Here is a 24,442-nt window from a genome sequence, read left to right on the forward strand (position 1 = left end):
GCGTAACTCACTAACTTACTACTACGTAAATGATTTAATATTGAGTATTAAACACAGTGCGTACGAATAAATATACAATAAAGCATTACTGCGTACATTATGGGCTGTGGTATAAAAAAAGAAGAAGCGTGCAAACCATTCACATTAATAACATTTGTAAAAAATTCTAAGCCATGTTATGCTACTTTGATTAAGTGTTTATTTAGCAACATTATGAAAAATTATAGTCACAGAAAATAATATGAGTTCTAAATTTAAACCCGGCTCCCTTCATTGCTATACTTGTTTATAAACAATTTATATGGGAGTAAATTAACACTTATTTTGTATATCAGCACTCGTCAAATAAATTTACACTATAAATGCTTTCTTGACAAACAATTCTAGTTTACGCAAAGGTAGAATATGGTCTTTAATTATTTTACATGCTAATAAAAATGTAAAAGCAATCAAGGCCTAATTTAAAAGGATATTGCTGCATGGATCTCGCTCTACATAATAATCGTTACCTGTATAATAGAAGATATGGATATGGATTTTCTCCACATCAAGAGCTATGAATTTGTTTAAGTAAGAATAATTATGTATTAATAGTAATAATTAGTAGATAAACTATAATGGCTACGTACAAAAAGAACAAAATACTTCAACAAAAACATGTGTAACATGTATGTCGGCGTGATCACTATATTAGCATTGAAACTACCAACGTAGATTTGCAACTATGGAATACTTGCATCACAATATTAATTAAATACTTGTTTTATTTTCGAATTTGTGTATCTACTAAGATGGTTACTTCGTATTGTGTCTCATTAATGATACTTCGTATCATTCGTAAATGTTTCATCGTAAATGTTAAACACAAACATCGTTTATCGTTTTGTAAAGACAGAACTATAAAATATTTGACAATGTATTCAATAGTATTTGTACATTTTCCCAGACATAGACATATCATTATACGTGATATGCCAATCGTTGAACATGAAATAGTCCAACCTATGTGAAAAGTGAAAATGAAAGGCCAAGGAAAACCAAGGCTGAGCAAGCACTACCTATGATGTCCCCTCAAGGCAGGAGGGCCACTAGGTAGATACTGCGCAAAATTACTTACCGATCTCGCAACTGAAGTAATGTGCGCACACCTGAAAGGAGGTCTGGGATGCCACGCGATGCTCCGGTTGTCGTTCACATGCGACGCGACAGTGTGAGGAGAGGATCCGCGAGAGAGAGTAAAAAGTTAAGGAGTGAATTAGGAAAAATGTGGATATTAGGAACATGGAAATAACCAGTGATGTAATATTATTTTTAGGAAATAATGATGGGAGAAGTATGCCAGTTTCAAACAATCAGACAAAACCGAACTAAGCTACAAAGGGTGGACGTATAATTTTACGCAGAGCGCACTCTCGACCATAGCTCATTTTGAGGAAACATGAAGCGGCTCAACCAGTCTATTAGAACTGAAACATTAATTGCTATGTTGAATACTTGCAATCGAAGGATTTAATAGGGAAACTACAAAAAATTACAATATCATGGGAGTGTATGTTGAGCTCTCCATACTTATGTTACAGAATTCATAACCGGGTGGTAGAAACTCTGAGAGCTCTTCGAAGCGCTTCAAACTATGGCCGCAACGGCTTATTAAACGGTACTACGTGATTAATACAAAGCAGTCAATGTTCAAAATAAATAATATGTGCATTGTAATAAAATTAAAACCCTATTATGGAAAAAGGCAGAATGAAAATCAATACACAAGAACGAAATATTATGCTTAGAGACTGTCTGAAATTTATTTAAGGCTATTTAAGCCTGAAAAAGTGTAAAGGTGTTCTGACTCCTGTGTTTAGCCGTGGTGGCATATTAACAACGTCCTTATTCATGTAAATTGGCGCACATAGAGAACTGCAACACTGGACAAACTGTAAATTTTGATAGGAATATTTTTATTTCGCCTGCATTCCAATAAGTTTGCATCGACGTCGTATTTTTTAACTTTACGTCTGATTTAAATTACTTTGAATTTAATTTGAGCTGTCATAATTTAAAACATATAGATTATAGGATACTATTAATCTAATAGATTTTGCTAGTGGTAATATATTATCATATAACATAATAAATATTCCTGTACAATATGTTTGTTGTTTTCATAAATCATATTTCTATGTACAGTAGATTTAAAACAAACGTACAGTGCATTAAAAGTTTAAAAGTATGGCATTCACCCTACTAATATTATAAATGCGAAAGTTTGTGAGGATGGATGTATAAAAGTATGTTTGTACATCTTCTAACCTACCCTACCTAAACGTAACTTTAACTTTGAGCTATCAAAAAATAAACACAAAATAATGTATACAGCACGTTATAAAACACTGCCCACAACATATTCTTTAACATAAGGCAATAAAACTGAGTTTCAAACGCACATTATTATTGTGTTTTAACTATGTCCTAATACTTAATAGGCAATTCCAAACACGATATGAAGTTGCTTTGCTAAAATTATGATGTTATTCCATACAATATTGCATATCATTTGATATTTTGAAATAATTATTTCAAGTGCAATACCGACATTTGTCCCAATATATTATGTATCGAAATTTTGAAACGGGAGAATATTTATGGTATCATCATACCACAGCCCTGCGTTAAAACCATTTCAATGAACTTGAAACATCACAAGGCAAGCACACATATAAAAGCAGTCATCACAAAGATATCTCATAAGAAAGTAACTCGTCAAGTGCGTAACTTGTTTAACCGTTTACAATAGGTTTATTGACAAATCGGGCGTGTGCATCAGTAAAATTATCGTAAATGTAGACGACATGTAAAACAGCTGGTAGGAACGCGCCGCTGTTACATGCTTGCACATGCAGTAGTACATGCCATGCACTCACAACAGATATTGTAACAATCATAAACGAGAACCGTTGCTCCAAAAAGCATTCCCATTATTTCCACTAATGCAATAAGAAACAGGAAGGCGATCTCGAAAGCGCACAATGATGATTGTTTGTCAAGAGGGTAAGTATTTGTGAGAGTACCATTATATCGCACAAGCGGCGGGGGCGCGTGGGCCCCGGCGCAGTCCGCCGGGCGGGGCTCCGTGTCCTTAACCATAACAGCGCCGGAAGAGACGATTGTGAGACAATTTAAATCATTCTCGGCGGCCTATCAAGAGTTGTTGCTGACTTCCCGACGCAATCACGACCTGCTCTATTAAGGACCGAAATGACAACAACCCACGCGGCACCGGTTGCTACGAATTTCACCTTGCAATAGATTTGTCCACCGTCCCAGATAGCAATAACAAGATCAAATGATTCTATCATTTGCGATGTACATAATAATGCAACACAAGTACGTATTACGTAATATTAGAAAATTTATAAAACCGTGAATCTAATATGAAAGCTATTACAAATTCGCAATATTTCCTATTACAAGTTTACATAGCCAAAGAATAGTTAAGATAATTTCAAAACCAAGCATAAAATTTACTACTCGCTAATTTTAAGCAATAATCTATACCGACCTACAAAAAAATGTGTTGAATTCCATTGCAGTAGTTGCAACAAATAGATACTATTTCCCACGTCTGCATTCACTCGTACAAATATACGTGATTTATTGAAGTACACACAAACCCCTAGCGAGCTCGCCGACGCAGTCAATCACTAATCAACTAGGAACTCCCGTTTCCATATATCAAAACACGATAGCTACATGTCAGTGCGAATGGCATTTGACGATGGTCAACACTAGACAAGAGCTGCAGCCCCAATAAAGATGACACCACGGACACTGTAAGAGGCAAATGCAAACAACGGCGTATCTGTTCTCTATTACGCGCGCGGCGACGAATATGGTCTGATCCAAAGATCGTTCACAGCACAAATAAAACGCATCCACAAAATAGTACTAATAGTACTGTAAAAATAACATGAAAGTCCTTAACCGTCACCAATCATTAACCGTCGCTACTGACTTATTCACTCTTATGTGGTATAACTGTTTGAAATACATTTCTCAAAATTAAGCAGTTATAAGTAATTCAAAAAAATATGAGAATACATTTTATATGTAAGCAGACATGAGCATCCGCTTTTTTAGAAAACGGTATCACCTCTATTTCCAGTAAAACAACTGACGATTTCATATAAACTAAAACAGTGAATAAAAGGTTATAAAACCTACTCTGCTATTCGGGTCTGTATTCTTTAGTATTAACGGTTCATATGCAGGGTTGTTCCATTCATTGGAAGTATGTTTGCTCGTTATACTATAATAGCATCGCGTTCATTGCCGTTTTACTAAACACGCGGCAATGCTAATTGTGTGTAAAAGTGCTTATAACAATTAAAAAGCACGAAAGCTATTAATATCGTGTAAATAATATTGTAATATTATGAAATAAAAAATAAAAGATTCGACAAAGTATTTTAACTGCACACGCCGCATACCGGGATCCATTCACCGAAGACAAAAATGTTTGGAATAACAGCAACCGTGTCTAAGCGACGGATACAATTTATAATATAAAAATAGTTATAATTAATGTATAGAATTCAATCTATACTATTATATAAAGCTGAAGAGTTTGTTTGTTTGAACGCGCTAATCTCAAGAACTACCGGGTCAAATTGAAAAAATCTTTTTGTGTAGGATAGCCCTTTGTTCGTGGAGTGCTATAGGCTATATATCATCACGCTATGACCAATAGCAGCAGAGCAGTAATGAAACATTTTGCAAAAACGGGGAAAATTTATTAGTTTTGAGAGCTTCCGTTGCGTGCGCTGCGTAAACGGTTAAAGTTACGCAGTATATCAATCAATCAACAATGATATATAACGGGATTGTTCCTCTTAAAAAGTTCTACAAAAATATGTTATAAAACAAAGTCCCCCGCTGCATCTGTCTGCCTGAACGTGTTAAACTCAAAAACTACCCAACGTATCAAGATGAAATTTGGTATGGAGACAGTTTGAGACCCTGGGAAGAACATAGGCTCCTGAGAAAATATATAGCGTGACTTTTATAACGGAAAACTTTATAACGCGGGCGGAGCCGCGGGCAAAAGCTATTATTTTATAAACAGAAAGTCACACATTGTAATCTACAAAAAAAAACTATATTCAATTGTATATTTAAAAGTTTAAAGGTCGTTAAAAGTTTGAATTTCGAAAGATACCTTCACCTCAATTTTTTTTATTAAATCGCCACAGCCAATGTTTTACGTATATCATTATAATGTCCTCAATAATTGTATTTAAAGCGGATGGTTCAGTTAATCTGGGGCTGACAACTCCAGCTCCAACATTTTCTGAAAACTTTTCTCACGACTGGTCCATGCGTCAACTATTGCGTATATATATATATATATATATATATATATATATATATATATATATATATATATATATATATATATATATATATTACGGTAGACATTTTTGTTTCATCAAAACAACAACTTGACATGTGACAACCCTTCGCTCTGCTAGTTCGGCTTGCCACTCAAACCTTTTAACAACAAAGCTTTTTGCCTATATAGACCAGTAAAAAGAGACTTTGTGTGTGCTAAAAAATATTTTCAGAATAGAATTCAAAATACAATAAGGAAAAATAATGTTATTCAGTATAGTTTTTAAAACTGTAAAATCATCTTGTATTAAATTTTGTCAAAGAAAGTAAACTATCTAATTCGAAAATTAATAGGGGATATGGTAATTACTTTATGATCGACTGATAATTTTTCAAAATAGACACATTGTTTACTTATAGAGATAAATTAATGCACTAAACCAACACGAACAAGGTGTGTTTTTAATTTTTGTAAAATACAAAAGCTACGCATCAACAATATAAATTATACGCATCAGAATAAATATTATTGTTCACCATTCCACATTGTGTATAGCCTAAGAGGTTGTACCTAAGGATTACAGTTATTGCATTACAGTTACAAGTATGCAGGTGACATCCCGAGGGATGCCGACCAATGTCTTCGTACCTAAGCTATGCCGCTGGTGCATGTCTAATACGGACTATTCAATTAATTAATAAGCTCTTCGATGCCTTATCTATCTTTGGAATCAATATCGTAGTTTTCGATGAATACCCGTTATAAAAATTTACTTTTCAACTTTTTATCTTCAGTACTGATTAATATTACAAGTTCTCTCTATTTTCCTTTTTTGCAATAAAATGATCAGACGAGAAAATCGCTCGCCTACATTGAAACAACAGCAGCGCCACAATCATATTATAATAGTTATTGAGCAGATATTAAATTTTTTATACTGCTATGTGTTTGCCATTGCAAAATTGCGAAACCGCCAAGCAGGGGCTTGCTAAACTTTGCGTACGAAACATGCCTTACTTGCATGAATAACAGTATCATCGAAACGAAAACTGTCTTTTTTACATAATTTAACACTTACATAAAATTAGGTACAGTGTAGGAAAATCTACATTCGATACTTACACAGCGTTGCCCACATAGGATTTTTTTTTTTTTAATCTTCATATGACGAAATTTAATATGACGAAATTTTAAAGGCGGAAATATCCATGATTATTAATTATTTTTACATTTTTCTTTCAACTGCGAGAACTAATCACTAACTAGACGTGAATTTAAATTCTTTACTTGCCAATACTTGTTTAGTTACCCAGATTAAAGCCGAAACAAAATGTATGAAAATGGACCTTGAGGTATCGCCTTAAGGAGCTTGGTCGTTATTTCACGACTATGTCGCTCCGTACGTCCACTTTTATCCATGTCTACTAAATTTTTATAAAATCAAAATATTTTTTAATAAACCCTTAGCCTCTTCCGATACTGGAATGGACAAAAAGCTATTTATGCTGCCCACATTAAAGCTCAAAGTATGAGGTCCACTCCGCACACACTCCGACAAAACATGAATTACGTCATCTCTTACTAAAAACTTAAAACACATAGGTTTATCGGATGTAAACCGATGGAATCAACAACCGTGTCAGTTTTGACCTTAACGAATATATGCTGATCTTGTTAATTTAGAGACACAAAAAGTCCATCTAGAGTAACGTACGTAATACAACACTCTTTCGTTGATACTCATGTCTTGGTGATAAAAATATAAGAATTTTAGAGCCACGTTGTGGTAATAAATTATGTAATAAGACTGAATTTTTACGGTGAATGTATGTAAAATACAACAAAAATTGGCACTGAAACTAAGTCATATAAGATTGTTTTAGTAAAAGTGTAAAAAATAATAATGTGACGCAGTTTTACAATTTAGTTAAATGTTGTTTAAAGACAAAAACAAAGGGGTTTGGGTGAAAGTTTTTGCAAAATCACGATGATCACGTTCAGTCCCGCTACAACACACCCTACCATGGTTTAAAACACCATTTTCTTAAATCGTTTGCTGTAGATGAATCCGTGTTTAATGACGACATTACAATACGTTTCTGTACGCTTACAAAAGTGTTGCGCGCTGCTAAGTCATTATATTGTTGCATTCTCAAACACCCTCCACGTTGGTCGAAAAAACATATTTCACAACGTTTCCTTTGTCAGTACTGACTACGTGTTCCACCCGCACAAGCCGTGATAACAATTGCACTAACCTACGTACACAGATACCACCTGGCAAAGACACTGTAAGCAATTGCCTATAAAATAATTATAGTGATCAAATTGCGTGTCAAATGCGTAGAAATCAAATTTTACACAACTTACAATTCACAAAACCTTTGACTTTAAACTTAGTGTGAACAGTCCAATACTTTTGTATATTGTTAGATAACCGGGTGACTGACAATTTGGCTACTTTTGTCTCAATTATATAAACTAAAATATAAATAAATTACATTTTACCACATCATACGCTATAACAAGCAATCACATAAAATTAGATATAACTACTGAATTTATTGTCTATTTTTGTAAATCAAGATAATCGATATCGCCATAATAAACATTAGGATTTAATAATGGACACAACCCCAACATGCTTATCAAGATGAACACGTCATCTTCAAAGTATTTAGATCGCAATGCTATCTACTAACCGCTACTCCTCACCCGTGGTGGTAGTGGTCCTACCAGATACCTGCGCCCTTCAAGAGTTGACAGGCTAAATTTGTCGGTATTATTGTTTTTTGAGATTTCGTAACGTGCGAGTGAGTGGTACTGCGCTCTTATATTACGATATACATTACTAATCGAAGTATTCAGTTACCAATACAGTGATAAGTAGATAATATTCTGAACTATTTCATATATATTATATACTCGTAGTGAGTGCGAGTAGTGTAATCTCTTTATGTCACCCGTTATATTTTGCTTTAATATTTGGAATGTTATGATTAAGATGTGCGTCTGCACACTTTTTGCAATACAACTGTGTTATTTTGCTGATTTTTCCCATGCATACGATGCTCATACTTACTTTTGAGTGCATACTAAAAAGTTTGGATTTGGTAAAACATTTTACTATAACGACTGCGCCGTCTTCGTATAGATATAAGAGAATATTACAAATATTAAGAGAATATTACAAATATTAAGAGAATATTACAAATATTAAGAGATATCGACATTCGCATCAAACAACTTTGATTTATTGAGGTCCTCTGACTAGGTTCAAAATCATTTTAATTCGATCCCCTCGGTAGATCATCTTAGGTTTTAACTGCCAATGAAACATTATTTTAGCAAACGCTTTTGTTATTTTTTATTTACATTACTTAGATATTCCGGAATTCATTCAAACTTATCATGGAAATCAATATAATTAAAAGGGGTTTAGCTCTTTATTCCAACGGTGAAACCGAAATGAACTGCAGTATTTAGGAAATACACATAATATTATCTTTCAAACGTAAATCAACAAATTTACGTAACACAACGGCATTAACTTCAATAATTGATTAATTATGCAGTTTAAATCTGCGTCACACATGCACTTAAATTATGTTATTGATATATCACGAGTTACTACGAATGTTATTTTAGTTAATTAGTTTATTGATATAACAAATTATTATTCATATATATATAATAATAATTATTTTTCCATCACTATTCCCACTCAGTCATTAACAATTTGCACGTTATTTTTAATGTAAGTAATAAAGAATGAAAAAAAAATATTAGGGATATTTTTATCGTAATTACTATAAATATTATGTTTTTATTGGAGACAGGCGCGTAACCGAAGCGTAAGCGCGGTGTGCGGCGAGCGACGCACGCGATGTGGACGTCGCTCCGCGCTCTTCTCCGAGTGAAGACTGCGAGATGCAACCGAAAACCGCCAGTGAACGCCGCTAGGCGTGCACAATGCGACGAAAAAAATATCAACCACACGAATAATCAACGGAAACTAACACATGCTCGTTGTATTTTTTTAATTTATAGTGATTAATAATAAATTATATTTGGCAATTAATTCGTGATATCATAATATGGTACAATTGGTAAAAATAAAACATATTCAATGTAACTAAATATAACCAGAAAATAATATTAAGATAATAAAACTAAGCAAAACCGAACGTAGCTATATTTAATACGTTATTAAATAAATAAGTAAAGGATAATATATTAATCAATGTGTTTATCCTCCAAATAAAACCTTAACATTAGTCATAATATTTTATTGAAAGTCGGCGTACTTGTATTATATTTTTCTAAAAGACCGGCGACAAATACACATGCGAAAACTATACCTATATGCGTTTGGATAGAGCAGTCAGCAAAACGACGCGTATATTTCAATAAACACAATTGAACTCAACCAAATATCGTGGAAAAACATGAAGCACACTACAAACAGGAGGGTCAGGCTTTTGTATCCCCGCGGCCCCTGCCCCGAGTTTACAACAAACTCTGCGTAGTGGATTTCGAGTGTAGTAACCGTCCAAAGTAGACTAGAACCTACTTTTCCAATGAGAAAACAGTATGTTTTAATTAGTGCTCTTTACGCGATGAGTAGTTCCACGCGGGTCTTTATCATATTCAAGTCTCGAATACGCGATGCAGTGGGGACTATAATACAAACTATTACTGTAATTAATATTAAGGAGCGCCCACAATAACGTGTACCCAAGCATCTTTAAATTTAAAGTATGCTCAGTAAGATTCTTATACAAAAAATAGTGTAAATAAATTAAACGGATCAAAAATAGATCTTGTATTTTATCTCATACAAAACACATAGCCTTGAACTCTATCTAAAGGTGACTAAATATATGCTGCTTCGCATCATTTTTAGTTAACAGTTAAACAGTTTGTATAACGTCACCATATAAACAGTAAATATCCTACGACACCTTGTGTTTAGTAACACTTTAAGAATTACATAAATATAACAAAACAAACTGCATATCATCCTTGAGTATCAAACGCGCACTAGCTTCGTTTAGTTGTACATTATTTTACCCCCTTCCCAGACGCTCTCCGAGGCTCACTCCCTCCGTATGCTTTATAAAAATTCGATGTACGCAGCCGGATTTGCAGCTAAAAGCCTGATCATCTCAAATTACACACAACATAGTGTGTCGCGCTGCGGGCATCGTTTGGTGCGATACTATGCAATTAATTAATTACTCTAATTGGTCATTTTAACTTTATAGGCATTATTTACTTTAAAAAAATTATTAGATTATGGATCGATTCTCTAGTTTTAATCGAGCTGGCTCTACAATTTGTAAAAGAAAAAATAATGCATGGGTGATGAAACCTTCTTATTCTTTAGAATTATTAATTTGCCCATTTAAAAAATCTTTTAATACAACGCAAGTCCGAGGTCGAAGTCCCATACATAACTCTCTAATCGGAGCTAGTTTTCCTGCTACGGCAAACAAGTTAAACCTTGATTCGTTTTGTAGCACCGAAGCAATTATTTATGCTTCCAACTGCCGCTAAATAACTATTTACTAGTAATAACCGCATTGGACATTATATTTACAATATAAACCCTCAACGTTGATATTACGTTTGCTTTATTGGTATAACTGGTTACCTTTTATTGTATATGAGGGATGGGTTATTACTATTAATATATGGCCATACGAAACCTCATTTGCACAATAATTATAAATACTGTATGACACAGTAATGGCAGACGAATCTTTTCGTTTCTGGTCATTACCATATAAAAATACGTGTAACATATTTTATCATGTGGATGAATGTTGTGCCACTATATTAAACCCACATTTATTAACAATAAGTAAGAAAACTAGATATCAACGAAACTATATTTTGTTCAATATTTAAATTGATGAATACACATTTTAGAAGACCGAGCATGCCAGTGCATTCTAAATAGTTTTCATTTTTAACAAAACGTTATGTTCAGCTGATGACCTGTTAATTTTGTGACTGCGGCCTGGGCTAAGCTGGTTTATCGAATAATTATCGTTACATAAACGGTGCGCATTCATCGATCGTCGCTAAAATTGAACTTTGCCGCTAAAATAAACCTTGACAAGCCCGATGTTATTCCTAAGAGTGGATGCAGTTTGCTGCTACAGTGGCATAGACGCGCATATCAAACACGTTCAATCGAAATGTGCACTAAATTTAAAACAAAAAAAATGTGTGCTTAAATGTGATACAAGTAAATTCATATATACAGAATAGCCATAAAACTTAAAAGTCATAATAATAATTAAAATTATTGAGGGTTTTTACTTTTTATGAAGCATCAGTGGATAGTGCACATTCGGACCTCTACATAGAATTGGGTGAGTAAATACGTTTTGTAATTAATAAATAACTTATATAGTTGCTTAGCATTTTTTTAACAAACCTTAAAAAATGCTAAGCAACTTATAAGGCTTTCAAATACCTCGTATTTCTCTTTATAGGTCTAATTAAGGTGCAGAATATTTAAGCGCAGTCGGATTAAAAATAAGAAACTATTTATAAAGTTGATTGTACATTGACTATTAATAACCATTAATTATACGGTTTATAAAGAAATTAAGGTGTTGACATGTAGTAGTAGTAGTTAATGCGTAAACCGCTTGATTTTAGGCAGCAGATGACAGATTAAATGTTGGTTAACTGAAAAAATACTTTTTATAGCGAATTTATGCCTCGAGCAAAACTTAGTAGTAGTTTCAATAAAATGCAATTTTCAATAAAAAACCTACTACGTTTTTCTATCCTAACAAAGTCCTCATCTGATCTCTTCCGTTCGCGATATTAAAGCACTTCATATCTTTTCTATACTGGCAATATCTATAAATAGAATAAAAAATCTTTTAACTTTGTACAACTTATTGAGGAGTGTGATATTTGGCATAATTATAGTTCATATAGTGGAGTGTAAAAACAAAATATGTATATGTGTTATAAATATATTAAAATCGACCGGTGAATTCCGACCAAAGAATGACCACTAATACTAATAATAATATGATTGATTTGCGTATTTTGATATGTACACAATACACATACATAATCACCATTTAAAATATGCGCATATCAAATATACTTTCCCCACAGCTTTTCTCGGACTATGATTGCTTAAAAAACGTTTTGGTATGTAGAGTCGGTTTGCACAGATTAAAAGGGAACGGAAATAAGGGATTTATCACACTATGTAATTCGCAGTTAGTTTAGTGTTGCTACTCTTTATGAGACGACATGACGCTAAGGACCAGGTAAGCGAATCTTCTCGTCATTAACTTGGAAGGAACAAATAATACCCTAATAAACAAAAAAAAAAAAGAAGCGGCAACAGGTTTCGTAATAATAATGTTCAATACCATGTTATTATATCTTTTACCTATACCATGATACTAGTAGCGACTACATCCGAATGTAAAAATATACATCCAAAAACAATCTAGGCTGAGTTTATCTTAGCGACAATACAATGTGCCGCATGTAGTCGCTTTCTTTTTGCTCTCGCACAACAATCGGCGCACATACCTACGTGACAGGTTCGTGTTGAGTATATCAGATTTATTAATGCACTCATATAAATGTTAAGAGAGATATAAAATGATTATGGGAAATGTGTTAGAAAACCACTAACTGTAGTACACACACTATTAGATGTATTTTTGGCACAACATTAAAATAATATAGAGGTAATAGTAGAAGTATGTAGTATCAACCCTGTATTACATATAGTCCCACTGCTGAGTACGAGCCTCCTCTACTACTGAGAGGGATTAGGCCTTAGTCCCCCACGCTGGCCTAGTGCGGATTGCTGGACTTCACACATCCTCAAAATTCCCATAGGGAACTTCTCAGATGTGCATTATGATGTCTTCCTTCGCCGTTAAAGCGAGCGATAATTCACAAAGAATACATACATAATTTTTGAAATGTCAGATATGTGTTCCCTTAGGTTTGAACCTGCGGTATCCTGCCTTTTATTCTTTTATGTCATATAGAGACGTTCAAGCCTAGTATCTATGGCGTAGCCACTGAAATATCTTCACTTTCATTTAAAGCGTAGCTCCATTAGATAAAAGCAAGATCCATAATGTAACATACAGTCAATACAGTCAAACTATGCATGCGATAATTTTCCCGCTGATACCGCAAGGACATTTCACTCGGCGTTATGCGTTATTAAAGACGTCAGTCTGTCATCCGGCTGGGCGGCTCGATAAATAACGCATTGTTCGCGGGCAGCTATCGCGTCGCGTGCCGAGAGCGATAGCCCGAGCTTGAATTTTCACTGAAAACCAAGTAACGCTTCGCTGTGCTCGGCGGTTGTAGAAATTGGGTCGCATACCGTTGTATAACGTCCCAAGAGAGCAGCGCGAGCCGAGTTGTCTTTTTCACATAATAAAAAAAAACATTATTTGTAATGTACAATTGTACAACACAACTCATAAGATCGAGGTCGCGGTCTCAAGTTTCCGTGTAGTGTGGTTCATTAAACAAATTTTTTTACAACTAAAATAATATATTTATAGCAAACATGCTTTACATAGGAGAAACAGATGATAATATTACAGTAAAGTATCTTATCACATATCATGAGCCAGTGTCACGTTTATTACCTGCTGTAATTTGACTTTTACAATTTTTTAAGTAACACATCCTCTAACACAGTATGCGCCGATAAAAATGCATTGGACTTTTATTCCAAAACAAACAATTATCTGTCAGTTTCATACGCATACACTTTCATATCCTGCAAACTTCGCGTTCTGTGTCTTTTTTTTTTTCGAAAAACAAGAACTAATATTCCAGTCACGAGAAGAATTCCATTTCGCGTGTCGTGTTCTACTCGCCCTATCGAATGCGAGCAAAATATTACTAGGTTGCATTCGAGTAGCAAAAGGAAATATGATTTTCCACCGGATGTTCGATAATATTTTCCACGACTGAATTTAATCACGAATTATAATTGAATTTACGAGAATAACATCCAATATATCAGGAGTATCAGCGTCTAGTAGTTAAGTACCATACACAACTTTGTAACTCAGTTCTAGGATGTGTTGCTACTGTTTTTGGTATTCGATAGACTAAAGTAGTTTTGATTGAATTATTAAACGAGTTTGGCCGATATAAGAGGCCACAGTTGCAATCTTTTCATATCTTGTATACGCCCGGTTCTACATGGGGACCCGCATAAAAGAACATATAGCTGACGTTAAACACTGACGCAATACGAAGGCTGCAGTTGTCGAACACTAGGAACAAGGTTTCAATCATTGTCTGCGATTAGATAAGCCAATAACCCTTGCCAACGAACACCTATTCCTACCTGGGATGATTCGCGAGGCTATTGATATTAAAAAATATGCCCGAATTTCATCATTAAAGAAAATGTTTAGAAGCTTGCACAAGCCTAATTTCCTGTTGTACATATAATTAAATCGTAACCCAAAACACCGGCTGCCACATTTCAAGACACTGTAATTTCATTCTGCATAGATCGGAGCGTCAACAGCTATAAAACATTTAAAAAATGTACATATATTATAAAATGTAGGCAGATATTGTAACTGACTTTTCGAGACGACCAACCGTCAGTCCGTCCGTCCCGTGACTGTGAAGGCTGCAAATTTTCGAAACGAAAGGAGAAAATTACAATATAAAAAAAACACGATAAAATCAGAAAAATATTTTCATATATAAAAATAATGTACAAAATTGCTAATTTTCACCAATGGGTCTATGACATAAATTTGTAATTTAACCAAAAGCATTATAAAAGATTTCAAATCAAGTTACGAGTATTCTCATAGAAAGCGACATAAGCATTGACACAGTAATGTCAATAATATGGTCACATAAGTGGTTAACTTCCTAACAATTAATAAATGACGGACTTCCGTTTCACGTTCCCCTCGTCAGCCCTATATTATAAAAACAGTTCGTTTTATAATATACTGACGGCTGTACCCATCGTCACACGGTTACAATATTATAATAACGAGGCAATGAAGCATTTGATTCGATCGACACCTGGGCTGTGCAACATTGATTGACAGTATATAGAAGTGTTGAGGTGCTTGTATAACAACGACACCATGTCGGTCCGAGTACATGAACTGAGCTCGAAAGCTATTCTACTACACAGAGGCGTGACAAAGGGAAATGCTATTTTACCGAAACTCTTTACAGCCGCGTTGGAAGATACCTACAATCTACATGCTCTTGGATTGGAAAGGATTCGGCATCAATATCAATGGCGAATACATCACTTACCTTCATTTTGCCGATGACATTGTTGTCTTGGCAGAATCGCTGGACGACCTTAGTACTATGTTCAGGGAACTCAACAGAGTTTCTCAAATGGTGTCCCTCAAGACGAACATGGACAAGACCAAGATCTTGTCAAATGCTCATATATTACCCCCATTACTGTTGGGAGCTCAAGTATCGAAGTTGTCGACGAATATGTACGTCTACCTAGGACAAGTGATCCAACTAGGCAAGTCCTACTTTTAGAGAGAGGGCAATCGTCGGATCCAGCTAGGTTGAGCAGCGTTTGGGAAACTAATCAAAATCTTCTCCTCCAAAATACCTCAGTGCATGAATAGAAAAGTCTTTAAACAATGTGTGTTACGAATGATGACAAACGGCACTGAAACGTGGCCTCTGATATGGGTCGTCTAAAACGGTTCACGGTCCCTCAGCGGGCTATGGTGATGGCTATGCTCGGCTATTACTCTATGCGATCAAATCAGAAATCAAGAGATCCGTAGAAGAACGTTCAACATTGCCCAGCGGATTAGCAAGCTAAAATGCCAATGGGCAGGGCACATAGTTCACAGAACTGACGGCAGATGGGGCAAAAAAAGTTACCGAGTGGGGGGACCGTACCGGCAAGCGCAGCGTTGGACGTCAACCTGCAAGGTGGACAGACGACTTGAGATAGGTCGCAGGAACACTTTGGATGCAGACCGGTTTCGACAGGTCCGTCTGGAAATCTTTGGGGGAGGCCTATGTTCAGCAGTGGACTTTATGTGGCTGATGATAATGATGATGAAAGCATAACCAATATACTAGATATTTAACATAAAGTAACAGATCAAAAACAGTCCCTCTCTTCGTTTTATACTGGATCCTCATGGTGCTGAGGAGACAACAAGTTTGATTTTTTTCAGCTGAAAGAGACGGTAGTCCAGCGTATTTGATATAAGTTTAAATATCATAGCTCTACGAATTCCCAAGGAACAGGATATTGACAGACAGACGGACAAAAAATGTCCCTATAAGGTTTCCTTTTGAGGTACGGAACACTAAAAACTGACAAGAGGTCATTTCATACACAAAGATGCGCAACACCGACGAGCCTTCAACGGATCGATAAATACGAGTAGTATGATCCATATTGCGCAAATTTGCATTCGTCGCGGACGTTGCACTACTTAAAACTTATTATTATTTATTGGACTTTTTAACGGATTTCTAAATAAGGAGTTTCTATGTTAGGCTATATGTAATGATTTATTTTTATACGAATTTTCGATATCGAAATACAACTATTTTTCGAATTGAATCGCGTTTTTATATATTATGATTTTCTCCCGAGGTTTCGAACACTTAGCAGCCTTCATGGTCACGGGGCAGACTAAGCTGTTGGTCTTTCGAAAAATCAAGGCTGTGGGCACTTGCGGACGCTGGGTTTAGCCGACATTAGATTGGGCGAATGCTTGGATGTCCACGAACCACTATTCAAGATACCATCCGGCGTTACAGAGAAACTGGTGCCTACACTAAACACCAGGGTAAGGCCGTAAAAGGTGTACATCAGAGAGAGAGAGATGATCGTTACATAATCTCACAGGTTTTGCGAAACGTGTGAACCTAAGAACAATAAGAAGATGGATAGCTGAAAGAGATCTGAGAGCATTTCGACCAGTTCGAGTCCTAGAACTGACCGCAATCCACAGAAGAGCCAGAGTTGCATTTTCTCGAGATCATTTTAACTGGACTTCGGAACAATGGAAGGAATCTTCTCTGACAAATCAAGAATCGCTTTACGACGTCCTGATGGACGTCAGCGTGTGTATCGATGCCGCGGTGAAAGGTTTACTGAATATTCTGTAGTCGAAATAGTGGGTTACGAGGGAGGCTCGATCATGGTGTGGGGTGGCATTTTTATCGACGCCCATACAGAGTTGGTTGTCTTTGATAGAGGCAGCGTTAATACCCACAGGTACGTGACAGAAGTCCTAGAACCACAAGTGACCCCGTTTGTGCCATTCATTGGCGATAAATTTGTTTTAATGCACTACAATACTCGTGAACACACCGCAAGAATTGTCACCGATTACTTGGACGCAGTCAATATTCAGCGATTACCATGGCCAGCTCGGAGTCCTGATCCCTGATACCCTATAGAGCATGTATGGGGCAACCTAAAAATATGGATTCGGAGTCGTACCCCAGCCCTTATGATCATTGTTGAGCTGAAAACTGCAGCTGCTGAGGAATGGGAGAATATTCCTCAAAGTGACATCCAAGATATAAGGGATACGCTTTCAAATCGGTTGCAAGAGGTCATTAGGCCAAGAGTAGGAATAACACATGTATGATGTAACAGGCCAATGATGAGTTATTGAACTTATTTTAAGTATTTTATATACGTTTATATTATCTCACCTATTATAATCAATACGATAATATCGTCTTGTACTAGTAATAAAATAAAATACGACACTGAACAACTCAAACAAGTAATGAAATTTAAGTAGAACCTCTATTTAACCGTATCGTTCCGCTCTCCAGTATTTGCCTAACATCGGGGATTTCTATCCCTCTTCTATCTATTGTTCTTAATATCACGTAAATTACAATAACGACACAATTAATATTAATACCTATACGAAACTTTTGATTGATAATCCTATTATTTTTTCTGTCACTTATGCGGTATTGTACTTTCCCCGACACTATCTATCGTAGTGTATGTGTGCACTCAATATTCATGCTGCTCGCGCACTCTGTAAGCGCTTATTGAAAGTAGTGTGGCGCGTCTTCGTGGATAAAATGTTATAAACCAATAGAATTTCTGCATTGGGTTTCGTGAAACCAAAAATGACCTAAAAATCCAGTGTTTTCATATATTTATTTATTAAAGGTACAAAAAAAACATTTAACAACAAAAACTGGTTGGTTGTGGAACGAACTGCCGTGACGAATGTCCGCAGGTTCAAAACCGATTGGCATAAACCTCTGACTTTTCTAAAATCAAATGTGTATCCTTTATGAATTATCGCTTTCTTTAACAATGAAGGAAAACATCGTGAGGAAACCAGAATGAATACCTTAGAAGTTCTCTATAAGAAATTTTGAGGGTATGTTAAGTCTACCAATCCGCACTAGCCCTTCGTGGTAGAATAAAGCCTTAATCCCTGTCAGTAGTAAAGTAGGCCCGTGCCCAGCAGTGGGACAGTATATAATACAACGCTGATATAATTTATTAGATATGAAACAATATTTCTATTAATAAAAAATCACTTTTAAACTATATAATTTCGGGTAGCATATATGGGGATTAACACATTCAGGTCCTCTATCGGCGCACTTCGGAATTCGATATATATTTTATTACAGCTAAATATTTTGCGATATCTATTAAATTAGCTACAAATAATCGGGTGTATGTGCCACATACTAGACTGCATATATACCTACGTGAACGAAACCTCCGCTACGATACGGGAACTAAACGGAACGAAACTGAAACTAGTTTATGTATGGGGCGCAGTATCGTTCTACAAAGCTTCGACCATCACTACGTAACTGCTGGCTACAATATGCATTAATAGTTTTGTATGGGCCAACTTTAGCATGTCATATAATAATATCAGCAGTATCTATCAAGTACTTGATGGAAATGGAGCAAGTGTAACCCCTACTACTGACTTGAAACTGATGACTGAAGAAGACTTCACTTCAAACTCATTTGCATATGGTCGACGATAATAGCACGGTGTTATATGTATAAAGTCACCTATTATAAAATTATTTTCGTATATAATGCGGTATACGGATGGACCAAAAGGGACGTAGAACTGTTAAAAGTAAGAAATGACAATATCATACAGTTGACGAATATTGTCTGAAAGATCGTCGAAGTTTTTTTTATGATATAAGGAGCAAACTAGTATACAATTCAGTAAGTTATCACCGCCGCTCGTGAGCATCTACAATACCAGGCGATATAGAGGTGCGCTTTCAGGTGACAAAACGCTCTTTTTTGAAGACCGCCAGGTCGTAGATGTCCAGAAATGTTGCTGGCTGCAATTGGTTACATGGTTTTTTAGTGCGTGGTAAAAAATGTCGGCAAAAACGTACTGTTTTGGGTTGAAAACAGCCAGTTATATCGAGAAAACAGTAATGGAGAGTACAAGTATGTAAAATTTCGTTCTATGACCTGCATCGTCCTATTTGATAGATATCTTTCTTATCGATGAAATGAGATAGATGTAATGGGGAAATTTGAGCACACAGATATTGCTTTCCTTTTAATTCCAGAATCATTGCAGTATAGAATGTTGTTCTGAGAAAGCTCTTTCTCAAACAAAAAATGTCCTTTGACCCTGTTTGGAAAATATTATTTTAAGAACTATTTTGTTCCCCTATTAACATAAGATTTCTTTACGGCGGAACGTTTTCCACTTCATAAAACGTAAAAAGAATCAATTGAGAAATTTAAAATAGTTATGATCTTTGATTGTTTTTGTTATTGTTCAGGACTAACTAAGGCAACCGTAATTGTCTATAAATTGGCTCAACGTGCATACTATTACTATGACCTATTTCGATTATTTGACGATACGTGCCAGTATGGATGCACATATAACATAGCGAACTAAAATGTAGGTGGAGAATATTTTTATATCGTTTTTTGGAATGGCTTCGTTGTCTACAATAACTTGGTGACAAAATGGTATCTTTATGAAAAAAAGTCTAAATTTGTCCCGCACTTTAAAGGGATTATATTATGGTCTTGTAAAATGATTAATAATTTACGCGTTCTTTATAGGAATTACTTGCAATTCATTTGATAAAAATCCGTTTCAGAGTTTTTTTTTCATTTTCAATCAATAAAATACGATGATGATTGACTATTTTCACCATTTTGGATGTTGCTTTGACAACGAGATTCCTGTTAAAAATCTATCATTTAGACAGCAAATTATCGATGTTGTTAAACATTTATAAACCAATTATTTTTACAAAATATTAATAATCGTGAAATCTTATTCCTTCATCGCTAAGAATAATAGAACTACTTAAATAAAAGCGCAGTAGTTTATGAACTCGTCTCGATGACATTATATTGTTAAGAAATATTAACATTTTGCTCTAATGTTATTATTTATTATTACCGTGTGATACCATTTTCATCAATACTATTATATAAGATGAACAGTTTGTATATTGGTTTGTACGTTGTTACGCACTAATCTTAGAGACTACTGGCGCAAACTGAATATTTTTTTAATATTGGATAGCCTATTTATCGAAGAAGACTATATAACATCACGCTATGAGCGATAAGCGCGGAACGGAATGGAAAAATTATTCCTTTTGAGAGCTTTCGTTGCGTATGCTGAATAAACTGTTAAAAATTACGCAATAATCATGTATGGCGTAATTGTTCCTCTTAAAAAGTTAAAAGTAAATAAATTAAAAAAAATAATAATAATATACAAAGTGTCGCGCCCTATCTATCTACCTGTCTGAACGCGATAAAATTCAAACTACCGAACAGCTTTGAAATAAATTTAGTATGGACAAAGTTTGAGACGCTGGAAAGCAGGCTTAGTTTTATTGTAGACCCTTTATTGGATGTCAACTCTTTCTAAATGATAAAGACATCGATAAATCTATGTTAGAAAAATTCAAACTAAGAATTTTCAGTTTTGGAAATGGATCTCAGGACCTTCCCGTCCTCATTTAATATAGGATAACATTAGCCAAAAGAAGCGGCTTAATAAAAATCAACATGCATTCTAAAATCTTCTTTTTGTACTGTGACGTCAAACATTATTAACATTTCCATAGTCAATATTTCTATGGTTCTTCCCATTTATGAAATCTAAATATGTTTTTGTTGTATGTGTAATAAGAACAATCTATAACATTTTCATCTTAGCCTGAAAAATAAACAGCCGCACGGCAACGAAAACATAAATAAATGACACAGTAATAAATTATTGGACTATAACAATCGTCGAATAGATATATAAGGTCAGTCGGGGTAAGTGCGCCATAAAATTATCATAGCTGGATTCAATGCAAAATAATTTCTTTTTGTGCTGACTTAAGAATGTAATTTTATTAATTTAAGAATATTTGGTATTTTGTGATAACGACCTATAGCCATTCAAGGAAATCAGACAATAATTTAATAATATTTTGCTTAAAGTAAAAAAATGGTAGTAGGCGCACTTGCCTCCGGAAATGGGGTAAGTGCGCCTGTGTAAAAACGTCAATATTAGACATTATAAAGAAAACACTCATTTTAGTCCATAGAAAAATAAGTTTTACCCGCATTGCTCTTGGATAATTTTTTATAACTCAATATTGTAACAAACTATGGCTGTCAAATCAAATTCGGGGCAAGTGCGCCATATATTTGTAAACCAGGGCTTCAAAACATTTTACCAATTTTTTTTTTGCTATATTTAGGTATTAATATTAGAGTTTTATTTGCGGATATGTTGTTATAAAGAAATGGTAGCTTTAATACGAAATCCATTTTATTTCTAAAAACTAAAAAAAACATATAATTATGTAGGATTTAACATTTTTGAATGCATTATAACTCAAAAACTTAGAATTTGACCTTATAACATTTCTCATTTCTTCTTTTGTAAAAACGAACCATTTAAAACAAACAAATATCCGACGAATTAACTAATATACCTTTTTATTTAAGTCGGCTCAAAACAAAATACCTTGAGTACAAAAAATGATGCTGTTACATTTTAATAATAATAAGTCATATTAGTAAAACTTATTCTCAAAAAAGGTTGGTAATATATGGTTTAGGGGTAAGTGCGTCATACGACTATTAACAGTGGCGCACTTGCCCTACTCGACAATTTTGAGGTGCATTTTTTCGCATTGCTAAAAAAACCTTTATTTTAGTATATACAGATAAAATTCGGGCAGGAAGTTAAAATAAAAGGTTTAAACTATGTACTAACCTTACTGGTTTACAGAAATATGTTAAATATCTTGAAATATTTGATGTTATCTTTCACGGGGTCATCTCTGTTTACAGGTCTAAATGACACTTAAAATGGCGAATAAATCGTATTAAAATGAACAGAGCCATTTGTGTTTTTTAGTGGAACTGCATTTCAGTTAGAAGCATAGATATAAGATTGCGATAATTGTATAACATCAATAGTTTTCGATTTTTTTAGGGCAGGTGCACTTACCCCGTCGGCGTACTTGCCCCACCTGACCTTATAATAGCGCACAAAATCACTGGATTGTCATACTCTAAACCAGAAACTAATTTCTTAATAATGAATTAAGTTCATTAATTTGACAGTGGTTTAACAAACATTGGCCGCAACTGCGACGATTCCTACCTGAGGTCTTGTAAGAGTGCTTCCCCTTGCGCAATAGTGCCGGCACACGCGTCCAGGCTAGCGGCGCGGTGTTGCGCGCACTGCTCAAGCGCACGTCGCGCCGCTTCGGGCGTGTCGTCCGACGCGCACACGCCACCTCCACTTTTCAAAGTCTCTAACCACTGGAGCAGCTGAATATTAACGGGACGTCAGAGGGCATTATAATGTTAATAATAGATAATTTTTTATTCGAATCTAATCTAAAAATCGCAGCTTTAATCTGTAATATCGAATAGTAGATAAGATTTTTGTTACTTAAATTTTGCACTTAAAAATAAAATCCATAGTCTACAGACTCTGTATAATCATTTCCACGTCTAAACTGGTTATTCAATAATTTGAGCAAATAGAATACTATAATGTTCGAAGAACACCACGAACCAACCTCATATAATAGCCACTTAAATTGATATTTGACAATGTTGTTAATGTCTTGGGTGTAGACGATAAACACCTTATATTTTAATAGTGAATCACTCCAAAAATATCAGAAATAACATGACGGTCATTCATTTCTACTCCCGGCAGCGACAATATATCCACCAGACTCCTAATATCTATCAAAGATTATAAAACTTCAAATATTAACGTTCGAATTTTTATTACAGAGGGAGGAAGGGGTCGTAGAATTGCCAAGAACCTCGTGCAATGTTTAACTGAGGGATCTTCTTAGGTCAGGTGAAATCGGGTACTTTTTAATATTTTGCTCCCGCCCGGGAACTCAAATACTTATTTATAAAGCTAAACAATAAAACGAAAGAGATTGCGTAAAATGTGTTTTTGCCGGAAAGAGATGCTAATATGATAAATTGCAACTAACCTCAAACTTAGCCAGTATAAGATGAACTCCGTAAATCTATATTATATTATATAAAAATCAATTGCATTTCATTAGTCTCGCTAAAACTCGAGAACGACTGGACCGATTTGGCTAATTTTGGTTTTGAATTATTTGTGAAAGTCCTGGGAAGGTTTAAACCAATGACGTTTTACAAATATACGCGTCGTAGACTAACAAAATTGCAAATAAAAACAGCGCAGTATTTACTATAGTCACAGCCCTAGCGGCTCGCATTGATACGCCCGGTTGAGCCCGAACGTCGACCGCCCCGTCGGCATGACAAATAAAATGCATTTATCAGTTAAAAAATAAGTTAAATTGTGTACTTATTACTAACGTATAAAATTAAACGTTTTGTTCATTCACAGTTGGAGTATAATTTGTACATCGTCTAAAAACACAGGAAGGCATTTTATTTATAAAAATATAAAAAGATAGTAAGCCGACTATTCGCGACAATGGTTGAAGATTGACTAAGTGAATGCCGGGCAA

At 35.0% G+C, this 24,442-nt stretch overlaps 1 protein-coding gene across 1 annotated transcript in view; it reads right to left on the bottom strand.

Moving 5' to 3' along the window:
- The window catches only part of LOC115445020 (kalirin), a 198,876-nt gene that overhangs the window by 158,772 nt on the left and 15,662 nt on the right, over positions 1–24,442 (bottom strand). The window contains 1 exon segment of the mRNA XM_037443954.1: positions 23,071–23,240. Within this exon segment, the coding sequence (XP_037299851.1) occupies positions 23,071–23,240 (170 nt within the window).

Source organism: Manduca sexta, chromosome 27 (genome assembly GCF_014839805.1).
Source record: "Manduca sexta isolate Smith_Timp_Sample1 chromosome 27, JHU_Msex_v1.0, whole genome shotgun sequence".
Classification (NCBI taxonomy): domain Eukaryota; kingdom Metazoa; phylum Arthropoda; class Insecta; order Lepidoptera; family Sphingidae; genus Manduca; species Manduca sexta.